The sequence below is a fragment of the Triturus cristatus genome, chromosome 11, assembly GCF_964204655.1.
Source record: "Triturus cristatus chromosome 11, aTriCri1.1, whole genome shotgun sequence".
Classification (NCBI taxonomy): domain Eukaryota; kingdom Metazoa; phylum Chordata; class Amphibia; order Caudata; family Salamandridae; genus Triturus; species Triturus cristatus.
Window position 1 is genome coordinate 316061068 of NC_140594.1, and position 19255 is coordinate 316080322.

The 19255-nt window shown below is 44.9% G+C and overlaps 1 protein-coding gene across 1 annotated transcript in view; it reads right to left on the reverse strand.

Moving 5' to 3' along the window:
* Window positions 1-19255, reverse strand: part of TESC (tescalcin) — a 202674-nt gene that overhangs the window by 11553 nt on the left and 171866 nt on the right. Inside the window, exons 5-7 of the mRNA XM_085632782.1 lie at window positions 18907-18968; window positions 18712-18819; window positions 566-613 (exon numbers count right to left, since the gene is read on the reverse strand). Of these exons, the coding sequence (XP_085488908.1) occupies window positions 566-613; window positions 18712-18819; window positions 18907-18968 (218 nt within the window). The remainder of the gene's footprint in view (window positions 1-565; window positions 614-18711; window positions 18820-18906; window positions 18969-19255) is intronic.

Consider the following 19255-nt stretch of genomic DNA (forward strand, 5'->3'; position numbering starts at 1 on the left):
CTGAAATTACTTAAAGCATTGAACCCACCGTTTGTTTGTTTTTTCCTAGTGATGCCCTAGATGTTACAGGTAAGCCCAACCGAGGGACCAGTAGCTCATGTGTCACAGGAATAATATAATGCACCTGACTGAGGAAGCTCAGCATGGCATATAGTGTTCATGGTTTTGCTTTGTTGGCATTCAGAGGGGATTTGTCTTGGCATTTCTGGCTGGATTATTCCTATTGGATCAGGACCCGGGCTAATTTCAATACTGTTGCTTCCTGCCTGGAGAGGCAAAGTGAATTAAAAAAAAAAAAAGATGGGCTGGACAGCATCTCAGAATAATTACAGTGACTGGAGATTGATTCAAGCATTCCACCCATCACCTGTTTGTTCTTCACAGCAAATTATTCCACCCCTTCCCCCTCCCCTGCAGCATCTCCTGCTACAATGACATCACACATAGCTGCAGACGCACCACACTCATGACCTTCAAGGCACTACTGAAGCATTCCAGCAGCGAGATCCATACAAATCTATTAGAATTCTTGATATCAAGCCAATATGTTAAATGCATTTCTGACCTTGAGAAAGTCTTCGAAAGTTATCCCCTCGTACACTTGATCCGGTGTCTGTAAACAAAGACAAAGACAAATGGGCTAAGTTTAGCGCACAGATTACCACTGAAAACAGCCTGGCACTGGATGCTGAAAGCGTCACTGGCATCCGTGTGACGCTGAAGACAAAAACAGCGGCTGTGCCAAGCATGTACGGCAGCAGTACAGCTCTTGGCTGCCCGGCTCCAGTCGCAGCACATAAATCACTGGCAGGCCAGACTTAGGCTGAGCACTTCCATTAGTGAAATTAAACTATTACAGAAATAGCAAACCCTGATGGATGCGGAATATATATATTTATTTATATTTAGGATGATATGGGAAAGGGATAGAAGCAAAACTCAGGAAGTAACAAGCATTTGCAATGCAATAGTTCTCGCATTTGGGAGAGTTGCAGCTTTTGGCGTTGTAAATGACAATGTTTTTTTACCCTTGTGTTTTGGTTTGGAGTGTAGTGGACGCATGTGGTGTGAAGTGGAATTATGTAGGTTGTATTTGAATTATTAGTTGTGGAAGAGTGTGTGGTGGCATTGTGTGGTGTGGAGTGTATTTGTGTAGTGGAAATAGGTGGCATGGTGAATAGATAGGGGTGAGAGCTGCACAGAATAGATAGAAAGGAAGAGAGAGAGAGGTAGGTAGTCTGTGCAGGAAGTGGTTTATGAACTTGAGACAGAGGAGCAGAAAGTGTATGTGAGGAAGAGAGAAAGAAGGGGAGAGCAGGCCACGGACGCATAAAGAGCCTGTGTACCTGTGTACGCAGAAGACACCCTAATAAGAGGAGTAATGAGTGGTATTGAGGGACAGAACCCTTTAAAAGGTACAGGAAAATGTGTGAGCAGGCAGTATAGAGAGGAGATAGGGAGTGTGAGGAAGGGATGAGAGGGGGCAGTGGGATTGTGAGATGAGGTGCTAGAGGCAGTGTGAGTGAGAGATGAGAGGGGCAGTGGGTGTGTGGTGGAGAGTGGACAGGGTTGATGGAAGTGCAAGAGAGAGATGTGTTGGATTAGAATTATTTGTTGTGGAATTGTGTGGCATGGAAATGTGTGGTGTGAAGTTGTATAGTGTAAATATGTGGTATGTTAGTGACATACCTTCGAATGTTGTATCCTAGAATGACTACTCTTTCATGCTCAAAATGGCGACCATGTGTTTGCTACTTATTATTGTACTTTCACCTATAGCCAAATTCCCTTATCGATCAGTGAAGGATTATGTATAAGTCAACATCATGAGCTTCTCCCTTTAATCTAACCAAGTGTAGCATGCTTAAACCATTCCCAGCCTCGGTTATGCACCTAAGATGTTGCTTAACAGGGATGCGGATGCAAGGTCTACCATTTGGTGTGGAGGCTCTGAATATGGTAATTGTGTACATTGGGAATGCCTAAAATCCATTGACACTGTTATAAATTTCAGAAGTGTGGCTGCTTGGCTATGCAGGAACTAGGCATTGCTAGCTGTAACAAGGCTGCGCTGGATCAGAGCTCCCACAATTGTGTGCAACCTGCCAGGGTCCTACTATGAAACAACCACTATGCCAGAAAGCAGCATAGCTACTTATGACTAGTCTAAGAACAGGCAGACAGGTGGACTGTTGAACTCACTACAACCCTTGTCAAGCATGTACATGCAGATAGAAAGTTGAACGTTCCCACTGCCCACGCACCGAGCCTCCACCGCTGCTCTATCTGTGTATGTGCTTCATCCGCCGCACTACACTGTAACTGCACAGCTAGGCAAATGCCACGACCGCGGAATGGCCACAGCTAGTCCAAGGGGCAACGACAGCAGCTAGAGGAAGTGGACAAGGTGCGATGGGATGAAAGGTGAATCCAATAAGGAGGGGGAACAGAAAGGGAGAGAAGTGGATAAGAGCGGAAGGAGGGAAGACAGGTGAGGTAAATGACAGTGTGGAATAGAGTAAAGATGAAGACAAAGGAAAGAGGTGAAGTATGTTGGAGAGAAAAGCGATGAAAAGAGCATGTGGGTGCATCATTTAGGAGTTTCCAGAGTTCGCAGTTGTCTCTCTGTGCTCTTTTTGAGAATCCCAGTGCCACTCTTTGCAACTTGTGAGTCTCTGCTTTCAAAAGAACATCAGTCGAGTATCTATCCCTGGAGGAGGATAGGTGCGCGTTCTATGCACCAGCTTCTCCTAAGAGCCGGAACACACTATGGAGTAGCTGTGTGCTTTACAAATTAATCATTCATTCATACATTCAAGGGAATCCTAAAGGAGCCTACACGAAGACAATCTGAGACACAGTAACTAATGAAAGGGACATTATGTTTCACAAATGTGACCCCTCTCCGTTGGGATGTTACTTCCTTATATCACCATTACTAATCCTTCATGGTTTCCAGAGTAGCATGCTAATCGCCGAAAAAGCGCTTCAACGCCCGTCTAGCGTAGTAAGCACTACATAAATGCAATTGAAATACAATACAATACTATCACCCTGGAATGCTGCAGGTGGACCCCATTACTTACAGCACTCCGTGACTAGCGAACTGCTATCCCGAATTTATCCACGCACAATGCCACACTGCTATTTCTTTTTACAGTCTCTCTCTTTTTTTATAGTTGTTTACCATTTTGTGCCCCCATACAAGTTTTCTGAGCAGTGTGTTCACCTTGCACACTTACTTTTAAGCTAATTTCATGCTCATAATCTTGAAAGAATACAAGGATTAATTTCTGATTTTCTTTGGGCATACCTTTGTCTACTGATTTTTTGCATTTAACAATACATTGTAATGTACGATTAATGAGATTCTGTTTTTGCAGATATAAGTTATACCCTTGTCCTCTTAGGTCTACTGGTGACTCCTGTTTTACAAGTTGTCGAAATTCCATGGAGGTCACAGGTACATGGATGCCAATAAGAGGTAGAAGACTGCTCTATTTAGCACTCATGGATAAGGGTAAAAATACTCCCTGGGTTATAGATGCTTTATAAGCCTGTATCCCCTAAGAAGTATAAACATAAGATGGGAAGGCTTTAGCCAAGGAGTGGCTATCTCTTGTCAGCCCATGACGAAGACGAGGGCGCTCCGAATTGTTCGAAATGAGGGGGATTCATTTAGACTCCCAGTGAAGGAGGTGGATGACGTTGGGCAGATAAATGCCAGGAGTGGCGAGGAAGTACGAAAGGTACTTGGAAAGCATCATGCTCAAAAGTGGAAAGAGACTGAGGCTCCCAACGTAATCTAACTTAAAAGCAATTATGTAGTATACAATGCAGCAAATACTGTCCCTCTGCTCTGTTCTTTAAATAAGGTTGCCTGGAGAAATGGAATACTTAAAATAGATGCTTTTAGTTCAGCTATAACAGACCCAAGCCGTGGCTCATAATGATTAAATTATATGGAATAGAGTTTAACAAACATGCTCTTCGACAGCAAAGTATGTGACGTCCCACTGACTAGAGACAGAAATGTGCCCAGAGGAGTAGATTTCTTTCCTGTGGTCCAAATGTTCTCAATGTCTGATGCACATAGATATTGGGACAGATTTACTGACTATCAAGTAAGCTATGTTATGTTATCTTTTCTTATGGTGCTGTTTCTCTCTCCCCCAGCTGGTGATTGTTTGCCTGCCATTCGCCAATGAACATACCCTTGCACCATAGTGCACAGGAGCGGATGTTGTCAAGTATAGGTTTTGTACTGGAAGGTTACCCTTTCAGTACAAAACACCATGGTTTAATACGTGTTCCACTCTGTATGTGTGCTGTACAGTTCAGTACACATACAAAGTTGGAAAGGTTTGGTGAAATAAAAACATTTTTCCAAGCGAACTCCAGCCTCAAAGAGGCGATATATTTTGACGTAAAGCCCTGCCTACAATGTTAGTAGATAGGGCTTTGCATCAGAAACTATGGGTGGTTGCATGGGACCACCCTTGTACCATCCATGGTATGCCACTTTGACGCGAGGCACTACTTTAGAGCTACTTTCCAGTGCAAATTAAATTTTATGCTGCAATATAAATCCCAAATCAGTAAATATACCCCATTATTTTGTAGGTATTATTTGGAAGTTCCCCACCTGTATGTGAAATGCAAGCCAAGTCATTTCAAATGCATCTTGACTTTGACAGGAAGCACTCTCCTGCTCTTTGTGACCAGGTCTCTTTTCCTTAGGTCAAACGACAACTGTGCTCTGGTATTTTGGGCCACATGGAGTTCTAAGCAACATTCACCCATCAAGGTCTTCACATCATTCAGACAAAATCAGGGTGGTGAACTTCTCTTGGTGTTCCTCAGTTATTGGATATTGAGAGTGTCATCAGGGCTGGATTCTTATAATGAGCCACGGCTCCAGGTGATCATCATCAATGGTTTCATGGATATATGGAATATACATGTCAACTCTAAAGGTGCAGAGCAAAATTGTCGCATGTTAATTGTCTGAGCTGGAAGACTCAGAAACGAGACACTTATAGGGGTGGTGCCCATGACCTCGGCAATACTCTTCAGTCAGTGGACCAATAGGTGATGGGCAACCCTTTTCAATACCGCTTAAAGGTCTTCAAAACCAGCATCCCCAGCCACCCCAACTCAATGTACAAATAAACCTGTCCCCAAAACTTCTTTCTTATATATATATCCTGTGCATTTCCAGCCAGGTCTAGTAGGTGGTAAAAGGGTGATGCCCACATAAAATGCCCTTTTTACAGAGCTGGGCTACTGTCTCACACAAGAGTGCCAAATAAGCCCTCATGTTGTTTTAAAATGTAGTTATTATGTTGTCTGTGCGCACTCCTACTGAACTCCTAGGGAGGGACGGTCACGGAGGCCCACCAGTGCCAGGAAAATAGCCATGAGTTAGATCACAATTTTGTGGAGTAAGTGATCCTGAGTAAACTACAGATTAGAAGGTCTCAATGTTGGACCTCACCTAAGATTCGGTGTAGGGCCTTAAGCACATACGAAATACCCAATGGCAGATTCTGCTGGTGCAGCTAACCATCTGCGGCTCTTCAGTTCTCACACTGTCTAAGAAAGGAGTCCGCATGGACTGTGGATTGGACTCCTGGTTCCACTGAGTGTACTGACAGAGATGAGTGCGAATAATTTGCACCGCGATACTGACATCACATGCACATATCAGGGTGTTCGGGTGGGGAAACATCTATCTCCCAGATAGCTGACACTGACACACAGGTAGAAAGTCTTCCACACCTCTGTGTCCAATAAAACTTTTAAAAAGCTGAGTTTGTGGCTGGAATAGGTGAGGATGTTTCACCTATTTGTCGACAAGCCCAGCTTGACCGTTAATGTAGTTGTACCCAGTGAAGAGTGATTTTAGAGTGAAACACCCTTGTTGCCAGTTGAACCTGGTAGGGGTATATTTGAGCATGCTGAAGTCTCGGTATAACTCTAACAGCCAGGCTGAGCCGTAACACTTCCATTAAGTTTTTGCCAGCCTTCACAACTTGGATTAAAGTAATGTGAGAACACTGCAAAGAAGTTTGGAATCAGATATTTCTGTAGTGCAGTGAAACAATTCGGATCTATTTCTCTGTAGCCATGTGGAGATGTAACCTTTGGAGCCTGACTTATCACTTCTGATCCACCCGAGGTAGGATCTTGATGGGCTGTTCTGCTGGTAAAGTCAAGAAAACAAGGAGTCATTCTTGACCAGTCCTGTTAGGTTGACCCGCCTTGGAAGGTCAAGCTTTAGACTGAGGCTTTGTTGAATAAATGAAGCTAACATGTAATGAAGTACATAGTTAAATACCCATGGTCACCCTCACTATCACGTCTGCATGGCTACAGAATTACTCAGTCTATAGAAGGGTAGTATTATAACGTACTGTTGTATTTATTGGATATTGCTTCTGTGCTATCTGTCCTTTTCTCTTCTGATGTTGGAGCTTTGACTCACCATGGTTCCATATTTTACCTCTGCATGCTGAGTATGTTCTGAGATCAGCTGGCTTTTGTAGGGGACTGAGAAAGGCATCTTTGGTGGTGCTTGATGTCAATCTCATAAGCCCTGCTTGTTTGTCAACTGTGATGTATTTTGGACTTAAATGCAACACGCAGTGAGATCTTCATGGGTCTGTCTTTACATGACACTGTTGGTAGATAATTACATTTCTCTAATGCCACCGAGTGCTAAGAGCTATGGTTGCAACCCAACATGGCATCTGCATTTTCCTGCCTTAAGTGGTAGGAGACTTTCTGTTGCCACGTCTTGTGGATAGATTCTACCTGCACTAGCGAGCCATCTGGCAACACAAAATCAACAGACATTAGACTTTTTCCCCTTTTCATTGTTGCCAACACAAAGCAAAATAGCTGAAGGTCAGATCAGACACATACTGTGGTGCTGTGCTTCATACACAGATCTTGTAGACCACCGGCGTGAACTTTCTTTTGACAGTCCTCCATGAGCACTTTCATCAAGTGATCCTGCAAAGGAATGGAGGTTCTCTGAGCATTTCTGTAAGACAAAATCCCCTTATGGAGATGAGGTTTCAGCCACAATGAGGCCTAGGCGAATCACGATGGATGAGATGTACCACTCACATACATGTCACATTATCAGTGCTTTAGATGGGGGGAAAAATATAGTGGTTGTGTTAGGTTATTAGCATTTATAAACACTGGTTCTCTCTGCACTATTGCACGTTAAAACAGGTCACACAATCATAAGAGTTAGACGAGCCAGGTTTTAAGACATTTTTTAAATAGGGCTAGGTCAGGACTGTATATAGAGGGGTAGCCTGTTTCATTGATGGGGACCAGAGAGCAAAATCATGAACTGCCCCATATCTCCACTGGACCTGAGGTTGCACGTAGGCACCTAAAGCTGCAGCTTGTTGTGCAGGTAGAGGGGGCCGTTTCAAAATAGGGATTTATGTACTAGGCAGAGAAGTTTGAAGAGGGAACACTTTTTTAAGCATAGCCAATGCAGAGAATTGAGTGAAGGCTCTGAAGGGGAGGAGGGTAGCAGGTTACAAACCAAGCGAGCAGGCGTGTACTGCCGGAAGTTAATCTAGGAGACCTTCATTCACTGTTACCATAGGGGCATTGACATAATCCAGGAGCTTTACAATAAGAGCCTGAATGAGGGATGTTCTGGTCTGAAGGGGCAGTGAATGGAAAGCTTTCCTAAGGAGGCGCATAATCTCGAAACAGGAACCGAGGTTTGCGTTTACGTACTCTTTCATAGAGAGGGTATCGTCTATCAGGCTGCCCAGATTTCTTACTACCTTTTTAGGGGGGAGCGGCCGACCCCAGTTCTAGGCACCACCAGTCTTCAGACGAAAAGGTGTGCGGGAAAGCAAGATTTCTGTCTCTCCAGTGTTCTATTGAAGACGGTTGGATGACATCCAGAGAGCAGTTTGCTTCATGCATTCACTGAATCTGATTTTAGTAGATTCAGGATTAGGCCCCATAGAGATGATAAGTTGTGTATCATCCCCAAATGAGAACTTCAAACCTGCATGATCTTATCACTTGAGCCAGAGGGGCCATGTAGATGTTAAAAAGGGTGGGGTTCGCGGATGAGCCCTGCAGCACACCCCCCTCTCAAGAGCCATGGTTCAAGAGTTGAAAGGTTCTAGCTGCACCGTATGGGTATGATCCCTCAAAATGTTTTTGAGCCAAACCAGGGCTTTTCAGCCAACACCAATCTCTACCAGTCTTTGGATCAGGATTGAATGTGAGATGGTGTTGAATGCTTCAGATAGATCGAGTAATACCAACATGGCGAGGTGCCCTTCATCCAGAGTGTGTATGATGGTGTCTAGAACATCTACCAGCACTATTTTTTTGCTATAAGATGCACAAAAACCTGACTGAGAGGGGTCTTGCAACAATTGGCTTTCCAGGAAAGACGTGAGAGTGGGCCTCTAAATCAGTTGTGGAATAAGATGTGAAATCAAATAATGTGCTTCAACAAATTCATAAATCGAACATTACCACCTATGTTCACATTATTTCCTTTAGGTCTCAAGGGCAACCTAGACCCAACAATCACTAACTGCTGGACATCCTCCAGGTCCAGCAGACACCCACATACTGTCCTCATTTAGTTGGACAGAAACTTCCCTGAAACTGGAACAGAAATTCCCAGTACCTCATCGCAGGCCCTATGCGCAAGTTGTGTAAATTTTCTATTTTTGTCTCTAACAGCAGAACACTATCCAACACCTTTGTTTTCAATGCCTCTTGCTTTGTCACAGCAGAACACGATTTTCAATATTGGGGAGGAAGATTTACTAATATTTCACGCAACGCAGCAAGGCAACTTGCTGTGTTGCGTTGCGTGAAAGGGAGAGAAGAAATGTATTATATCTACTAAGATATGGCGCACTTCTGGTCCTTCCTTGTGCTGGCGCACAGTGCCTGGCACCAGCGCGGGCACCCTTGCGCCATACTGCAAGGGTGCTTATGTTACAGGCATGATTGCTTTTGTGCAGGAAGAAATACCTCCCTGCACAAAATCAATGCAGAGAGGCAATTTACTCTTTCGATGCATCAAAGATAGAAAGAGGAAGGTGCCTCACACAAGGACAATGCAGGTTTTAAGTAAATATACCTCCAAGTCCCCAGGGCAATTACTCTGCCTCTCAACCTTTTCTTTCTTTACCCCTGCTATTCTGTTCTTGAGCCCTTAAATTTCGCCTTTAACCGTCTTCCCACCGCTTTCAGTCTTTTCCGATGTTTTGACCATATCGGTTCTCATTGAAATGGTAAAGAGTAGAAGCATTATCCCATAGTAGCATCCTGTTCCTCGGTAGCCTCTATTCTGCCTCCATCCTTCAACATACTGAGAGGGCCAAAAACGTTTTCTTTTGTACAACTTTTAACTGCAATGGTAGATACCCAGCTTAGGCTGCACTGTCTACACTGCAGTTCCAATCAGCAAGCAGATGATAGGTGGCAGTAGGAATCATTCATTTGCGTTCTCTCCATAGGATTATGGCTGCTCCTTGACCCCCCCGCCCCCCCCCCCATGGTCATCTGTGTTTCCCGGCTATTCCCACCAGCTGGCATCTCTCCAGGGCGTCATACAGTTCAACTGGAGCACCCAGAAGACCCTGCCGCCCCATGCCCCTCAATAACCCTGGGTGGCGGACTCCAGGCCGCCTTGCCTCTTCCCTCCAGGCAGCTCCCAGTCCAACTGTACCCTCTGTGCCCTCGCTGCAGCAGCGGCGCACCACAGCATGTCGGCCAGGGCAGCGTCTGAGCGCAGCTACCACTTCCTTCCCTGAGGCATTCTTTCAGATGGCTCCCTCTGAGGCACCCGCACTTCAGACACAACTTTGTTGACTCTGATGGCCCACTGGTGACATCAAGTAGTAGATGAAACAAGGTCATAATGAGGAACACAGAAGAAAGCCACCATCTTTCGTCCTGTTACAGTCCACAGGATCACAAAAATCAGCCCACGCACTGCCCCTTTCAAACTGGGCCATCTCGCAGTACCAGATGCCAGTGTTAATCCTGCTTTACAGAAGAAGGAAGTCCATTCCACCCGTTTAAAATCATGGCGTAATTTTTGTGGAGTAATGCATACAGTAGGAACATGTTTTAAACTTTGTAAAACATTACAAGGTTCAAGACTCTGTAAACGGACACTAAGGGGCATATTTACAAGGGGTTATCACCACCAGAACATCACTTTTTTATGGTGTACTGCTAAAATAAGACCAGGAAAAACTTGGTCTTCAACTGGCGAAACAAGGAGAAATTATTCATTTCTACTCGTTTTTGCAGTTTCTATGTGTGCTGCATAGAAAGAGCAAATCACCATCAGTGATTGTTCATGTGCAGGAAGGTGCCCCTATAGATTCTAATTAATCAGTGCAGCATGCAGATTCTTTGTGAGGTTTGTGCCAATTAATTTGAATAGCACAAGAGAAGACAATTTAGAATTACAAAGAGATATGCATCTTTGATCACCAGAATACGCTTTACAAATCCTATTCAGATACAGAGACATGAACAAAGAATCTAATTAAGGCCTGCGCTGAAGTTACAAAAAACTAACCTTTTCTGCCACAGGTGACTGATGCATTATAATTCTGAACCTTGTTTAGAAGGAGTCGTGCTAAATCTTCAACAACACAATCTTCCAGATCTCCTTCCCTGCAGTACCCTCCTTACTATCCTTCCCCTCAACTGGCCACTTTCATACTCTCAAAACTTTGACTGCAAAGTCGGTGCTGCCTGAAGGTGGGCTTTTGAGTGTATTACTCCAGAGAAACTCCACCCACCCTGTCTGCCAGACTCCCCAGTAGGCCAGTCCAACTGCTGCCTCCCTGGCTCAAAAAGCCCTGTAGTGTCTGTAAGGCACTACTACTGTGCTATATAAAAATACTAAATTAATACACAAATAAATGAATCAAACATGACAGACATGCATCACATATCTTTTGTGCCCTTATATTTGTTAATAAGTATTTCAGTCTTTGAGTCCATTTGAAGTTTGGGTTTCACAATATAGAGCTTATGTTGTCTGGCAGATCTCACGTCAGAGTAACATAACACATACAGAAAGGGACTTTGGGTCACTCATTCTCAGCGATTGGCTTGTTTGTTTGAGCCCACTTTAGTCAGTGGTGTGTTGGGTTATCCACTAGGTTTTGTAATCAGCCCATTACATTACACAGCTATGTACTTTTTTGTGCAACTGTAGCCGAAACTGGTGATGGAGTAAAAAGTAGTCCTTTCATTTATTTTTTTATTTGACTTTTGTATCCGGATCGTAATGCACTCTCTCGGGGGCTACCAGTGAGCTCCTGAGTAAGAGTGCTCCCTTCTACTCTGCGGGCAGAGGGTCAGACCCAGTGGCATAACGAAACTTGAGGGGCCCCCCCTGCAAAGTACATGGAGAAGGCCCACCACACTCCGGACCCAGTCAGGTGCTCTCAGGCCAGGGACCCGTTCACAGTGCCAGAGAGGGCCTCTTGGAGCTCAAGCCCGCCCTCCACCATGAGGGCTCCGGGGGCTATTGTTACACCACTGGTCAGACCGCAGTGATAGCTTCTCCCACTGTACCATGGTCCGCTCTGTGCTGCAAGTTCCTGCACTTGTGACAAGCCTACACTCCTCTCCATGCTTTGGCACATTGTTGGGGCACAGGTTGCCACTAGGATGTGCTGACCCTCCAGCTTCTTCTGGAGAACCTCTTGATGAGCCATGTAGTCTTAGACATTTCATGGAGTTCCAACATCAAGGAATTATCTTTTTTGGATCATCACTGTTGGAAACCGCATACTGTCAATACAATCTGTGAAATGTGAATGTCTTTGAGCTCAGCTTGCTTGAACTGAAAAAATGGAACATTGATTGATAAACGAATTGATGAAAGAGCTGTTCAAAAGCAAGAATGACTTGGATCGGAATATGTGTTACAGGGGCCTACGGTACCCCCTTTAAGGGCTGTGCACCTCAGACTGCTGAACCAAGTGGGTCACAGTTGTGTCTGAATCATACTCATGTGTAAGGGCAGAGCATGGACTGAGGTTTGCACAGGTTTGCACACCATATATTTCAGCCTTCTAGCACTTCCAGCTCTTGTTTAAAGCGTAGTCAAAATGTGAAAAAAATGGGTGTGCATTCTCCCTTTAGAATGCGAACCACATGAGGAGCCATGTAGTCCTAGATATTTCGTGGAACTCCAACATGCTGTTCGAGATACCCACTCACCAGAGGAGACTGGCAAGGGCTGCACCCCCTAACGGTGAGGCCGCTGCAGCTGTCACCACCTCCCTCCTGCTCCCCCACTTTACTTATTTGTTCTAGCATCATCACCTCGTCCCAACCCCAGTAACATTGTTTGTGCGATGGGAGTTTCAGGGATATACAGTACTTTGTCTCTGCATTGAGTTCATGAGGGTGCAGAGGGTGGGAGGGAGTCACTGGGACCACACTGCACAGCACTGGTGGGACCTGCAGCCTGGTTGGAATATATGTCACGCTCACACGAAGGGGCTGCAGGTTCAACCTCCTACACAATTTCTCTTCATGTGATGAAATGCCTACTCAGGTCAGCGTTCTAGCACCTTGACCAAAATAATATATTTGCAATTATATCTGCCTATGACAAGTTCACACATGTTCATTTCTTGACATCCTCCTTGGCTGTGCTTGCAGTTAGCTGAGATTATCTGCAATTGAGGACACAATCCTTACATATAACTTGTGTTGTGTTGCTTGCATCAGAGATTGGTGATGCATTTACCTCTGATCGCAACTGACTTTCCCATAGACATTCAGCAGCACGGTGGAAACCAGAAAGGATGCAGGCTGTCGAGCTCGGCTGAAGACAGAAGAAGTCAACAGATCTGTCCTGCAGGGTCGTCATTTAGGAGTTGTCAGGGGTCTCAGCTGCAACCCCTAGTATGCCTCTTGTGATGCCTTACATAGTCTTTGGGAGCACTGGCTTTGAAGGTTACAAAATCATTGTCAAGAACAGAAGGAAAACACTGTTTTGATGAGTATGGTTTATTTCTCAAGGCTTCCACTGGGACTAGGGCATTATTCTTTAAATTCTGCAAGATTAATAATTTCAGCAGTGCAATGCACACTTCTCTAATTAAATATAAAATAAATAAAAAACAAAAACATTTTTAAACAGGTGGTTGCAATTTTCATTATTGTGAATACATGAACTATGATTTGACAATACCTTCCCCACTTTGCTTCACACAAGTAATAGTGCCTTACAAATGAACATAACTATTATTGTTTTTTAAACTCGTTTTTGCCCCCTCCCCCTATGATTTATCAATACAATTGTCATTCAGGTGAACGCTAGGGGAACTATTAAATCATAATTGTCCCTAGAGGTCCAGGGACTGTGGGGCTTGATTCGGGTGCAGTGGACCGATGTTTCGATTCGCTAGCTGGGTCTCGATTTGACCCCCACACTTGTGTCTTGGACCTTGGCTAATTGGCCCAGTTACCGGAAATCACTACGGGTCGAAATGCGTAGATGGGAGGGCCTCCCCCTGGCATGGTTAGGGCAACTCAACCCTATCAAAATGTCCCTTCTCCCTAAAATTCTCTCTCTTTTCCAATCTCTTCCCACCCTATACCACAAGCGGATATTCTGGCCCTGCAGCGGGATTTCACAACATTTATATGGGGGAGGTTTCGCCCTTGCTTCTCTCACAAGATCCTATGCTTCCTAGATCCTGGGGGGGGGGGCCTTGCCTGCCCCAACTTGCTGGAATACTATTGGGCCTGCCATCTTCGGTTCATATCTGAATGGATTGTTCCCGAAAGTGAGAAGCATTGGTTCAACTTGGATCGGGCGGTGACCTGTAGACCCCTGTGGGACCTTGCCTGGCTCCCACGTGGGGCTAGCTCTCGCAGTGCTTATATAGCTACTCCAACGAGAACGGTCCTGGAGATCTGGGATAGACTGGCAGTCCCCCGAGGTCTCACAACGTTTCCTTCCCCCCAACACACCCCTAACGCGCAACCCCTTGTTGCCCCCTGCCCTACAACCTCAGGCTTGCTGCCTGGACTGTGGAAGTCCAGAAAGTCATCCAGGACTTTTTCCAGGGCACTGCCCTTCGTACCTTTGACCAGTGCAAACTAGCCTTCCACCTCTCGGAAAACGCGTGCATGCAATATTATCAGTTGATGCATTGGCTTAGCTCCCCGACGTACATTTGGGATGTAACTCAACAGCTTACTCCCTTTGAATCCTTGGTTCGTAGGTTTGCAGGGTCGCGGGGCTTGATCTCCAAAACTTACTCAGGCTTACAGCACTCTCAGCCACTTCCACCTCATAACTACCAGACACAGGTTGGCCTCTGACCTGGTCGCTGACATCTCCCCGGAGGAGTGGGCCCGCTTGTGGAGGGACATTCCGAAGGTCTACCGCAGTACACCTCAGCGCAAATCAGCATACAAACTAATGACACGCTGGTACTATGTCCCCACTCGCCTCCATCGGATGTTCCTGAGATCCTCCTCGCTCTGCTGGTGGTACCAGTGTGGGTGGGTTTCCCGATCCCCTCTACTCCATTATTAGCGCTCTTGGGCATTAAACCTGGCACGCTGAAAGCCATGACTAACGCGGAATGGCACTTGATCCTTCACTTGCTGGGAGCGGCGAGTCAATCCATAGCTGCCTGCTGGAAAAAAAGCTCATCCTCCTCCCATTGCTGCTTGGTTTCTCCGGCTGTGGGATGTCCTGGCCTTAGAATTACTCACGGCATGGCTTAATCACACGGCGCACAATTTTAGCGCATTTGGCAGCCACTTATACGCCACTTCACCAAGACCGAACATTCCCATCTGATGCCCCCTCGGCTGCGAGCCCTCCAGCTGTTTGAGGACTCCTTTTGAGCCCTTCTCTCGGGGTTGGAAACCAGAATCCCCAGAATGACTCCCATGACCCAGCAGGCAGGTCTCTTTGCCCCAGAGCATCTCGGCCCCCTTCCTGGGCCTCAACTCCCCAAAGTGCATCCAGCTTCCACTCCCCCTCCTTCGGGGGCGCAACTTCCTTTGCCAGCCCAACCCTTTTCTCTCTGTCCCTTTATCCCTTCTGACTTCTTTTTCTCTCCTTCCTTTGTTGTCTGTTTTTGTTCTTTTTCAATATGGCAGAAGTTGTTTAATATCTCAGTGTGTGGTATCTTCTCTCCGTGTGGTGAGGGTTTCATAGTAGCTTGGGCGCTGCCCATTAGGATCCTTCTGTATCCGTAGCTGTGGTATTACCCCACTCTTCCCCTGGAACTCTGGACTGGCTTTTGTTCGTTTGTTCCTCCCCTATGCCACCCCTAGGCCTAGGTCCTTCGACCCTGATGTATATGACTTGGGTGGGTCCCATGCTTTACATCGCATTTGTTTACCATAATTTGGGGTGGGGGGGTTGCCCTGAGGGGTCGCTTCTACACTGGTGTCTTACTGTATCAGCCTAGCCTATGATGTCTGATCACCGTTGTTCTCACTGCGCCATGTGTCTTTTATATGCTTGTTTTCAATAAACAGATGTTAAATCATAACTGTTAGCAGGTATGGATAACTAAGTTTGCAAGTGTTGATCTGTGTTTTGTGCCATTATATCCTCTTCTTCAAACAAACCCATAATATTTAATATAATACAAAGAGAAATAAGTAATGTTCCCTGGGCATGTCGGCATCCTAATTAAACTGTGGGTAATATCTAAAAAAACTATTTATCTGTGTTGTGTTATCTTAATCATGAATTATTACGGAACTTCGCGGTGTCAATCATTGTGATGGTAAGGTCATGTGACATCACTTTCTGAGAAGGTCGGGTGTCGCTTTGTGTGATGCCATTGAGGCCAAAGTGTATGTGCTGTCGTTTCTGCTATCCCCGGTGTTTTGGTGAATCGATATCCATGCCAGCTTCTGTTTTCAGTCATCATAAGCTTGCCCTACCGGCTTTGTCAATGCTTTTTTTGTATATTTGCACGTCTCACCTATTGGTAACATGTTTTTAAATCCTCTGACCTATCGGGCGCCCTCTTCCTCTCCACCCAGCCAGTGAATCATTATTTAGCTGTCTTCACCTACACGCACAAGATGTCCTCAGGCGTGTAATTTATGCATGAATTTAACTAGGCTATTTTCAAACAGCACTTGAGCCCTTTTAGCAATATGCATGAATTACAGTCTCAAAAGGCTTGGTGTCATAAAAAACCTTTTAAGCAGTCTGCAGATCCAGCTAAGCAAACACTGCACATTACATAAACTTCAGTGGCATCTGTTGTTTTCCTCTCCTTGTTCGTTTTCTTCTGCGCTCCCTGTCTATAACTCTCTCGTTCATTCTTGCTAATTTATTTTCTATATTGTCTTTCCTTTCTTTTTTCCCTCATTCTCTTTATTTCAGCATCGTCCTTTCACTTTTCTCTGTTCTTAGGAGCTTTTATTCCCCTCCTGTTCCTTTTGGAAGACTATTAGTCTGACATACAAAATATCAAAAGTATATAAAAATGATATCTAAATCTATATTAAATTTGTGATTTTTATAAAACACAAACCAGCCCCAGTGGATGTCAGAGCGCTTTACATATGGACAGATTTGTACATAAGAACATTAGCATTTACGTGCATGCATTTATGTTTCCTAACATAGGATAGTTTTGTTAAGTTAACCATTGCAATTGTGAATGCCCCGTTGTAACTACAACACATGAAGAATAAACCAGGTCAAAAAAGAACTACTTGATAGCTAGGGGCCTGATGTAAATAAACTTCCGTTTGCGATTTCCTAATAGCGAATTTTTGCTATTCGCTATTAGGAAATCGCAAACAGCTGTGTACATTGCGTTTTACACTGTTTGCGATTCCCATTGGGTCTCAAGGGACGTGCCTGTCGCAAAACATTCATACATGCCACTACAAGTCGCTATGAGGAAGGGTTGCCCTTGGCACGCCCCTTCCTAATAGCAACTCGCAGCCCAATTTGCGATTTGGTAATAGCTTACAGAATCACAAATAGGACTTTGTACATTTAAAAATGATTTTTTCAGCTCCCAAACAGCCCGATTCCTCAAATCGGGCTGTTTGCGAGCTGAAAAAAGCTTTGTACATCAGGCCCTAGGTGCTTTCAGATGGATGAGAGCTCTTAGATAGAGTGCACATAAAAGAACACAGAATCTAACACGCAAAAGGTTATTGGATGAATGCTTGCATTTTGGCTAACCAATGGCAATCGCTCGGGTAGCATTGCAACCCATTGTCCTTTTGCTCACCCTTTTCACCTCAGTTTGGCCCCGCCATTTGCAAATCAGTCTTAACCCTGCTCCAATAAGAATAGTCCAGGCCAAGCTGCCGGACTAGGTCCCCCGTTCCCCCGGAAACCAGAATAAAAGCAATCCAAGACCGGTTTTTCCCTGAGTTAGATGTAGCTTGATTCCAATGACAAAGTAAGCGCGAGACCCACATCCCTTGTTTCCTGTGTCACTGGAACAATTCTCCTTAATCTTCTGCTATAAGTGATAAAAATGTTCTATGTGTGAATGAAGTGTGCCCTGCTGATGACTCGAAAGCTTCTTGGCCGCACCTCTTTTGTGCGTAAAAGATGATGCTCTCCACTTCTTGCGGGGGCACATAGGTGCACAGCATGAAACCTTTCAAAACACAATGCAAGGGAATTCATCTGTTACCTGATACCACAAACACAACTCCTGACCTAAGTATGCTGGGTGAAGGAATATCATCATACAAATGCAATCACTGATGATAGTGAAAATATATTGTAACTGCTAAATGATTACTGCTGGCAGACTGTAAAGTTGAATTAAAGAGCACTGCTACAGGGGAACACCAAGCTGTCATTGCAGAAGTGCGTAACATCTATGTGCAGGGATATGCTTGCAATTTCAGAAAATTAACACATATATCACTTCCCTCCCTTTCATTCGGTCTTTCTTGTGCTGTACTCCTTCTTTACCTTTGCCAACTTCCATTTAATTCCTATAAATCTAGGGCCAGATTTATCATTCTTTCATGCAACGCACTGCATCAAGACAATTTGCTCCACTATGTGAATGGGAGAGGGCAGGAATGCACTCGATTTACCAATATTTGGCCATTCCTGCTCGTTGCAGGCAGAATAGTTTTTGTGCAGGAAGGAACCCCTTCCTGCATGAAAACAATTGTCTGAGGCTTTTTCCTCTTTTTGTAGAATGCACACTTAGAAAGAGGAAATAGTGGTATTTCTCCTTGTTGCACTTCCCATAGGAAGGTGCAGGATGTTGACGCTTTCTCAGGTTTCCCTGTGTTGATGAATGTGGGAATGCACCAAAATCCATAAATGGATGCGTGGAATCACCGACACTCCCCCATGGAACATCTTGCATTAATCAAGATTCATCAAGGCGGCTTTGCGCTGCTTGGTAAATCAGACATTAGTATGGTGTTGCCCTTGCGACACCATGTGTAACACAAAGGCAACACAATATTATGAAAACTGTGGCCCCTATTGCTTTCCCTATGTGTTTTAGAAGAAAAGTTTGAATTCTTGTTCATATGAAAAAAGCTAATTATTGGTAAATCCCAATGACTCCAATTCATGCTGATAAGACACAGCAATCCGAACACCGTAACCGCTGAGGATACATTCGCCTACAGCCGCTTCAAGTGGATCACTGAGTGACCTGTGCTTACCATCTGCCCCACACACATGCTTGCAGCTTCCAGCATGGCTCCATCCGCAATAGACCTTGCTGCCTCCTTCCCAATGTGCGGATTCCCCGACAGCAGCTCCTCCACCACCTACATAACGAGAGAAAAACACAGTGTTAGCCCTGGCCGCAAACCTTATGGTGATCCTCAGATGCAGAAAGCTCTAGTAACGCTTACGCTTCGGTATTCATCCAGTGTGATCTTCCCATCATTGTCCGAGTCGTACATGTGGAACAGAACTAGAGGGAAAACAAATATCCATTAGTGATGTCCTTTTTATGGTTACATCATTGCATGGTGTACAGAGTGCCAGTAGACACCAGTTTCATTGCCATTTTCAAAACACAAGGGGGATATCACATAGGTATTGACTGGGTAGCACGATGAATACCACTGCAGAGACAATGATGCTTTCCTAGCTTCATAGGCTGTAAAAGGTCATTAGTCCACACACTGGCCTATGGTAGCACCTGTACACACCTAGCCAGAGATGTGCATTGGGGTCTATGTGATGAATGGAGAGCTG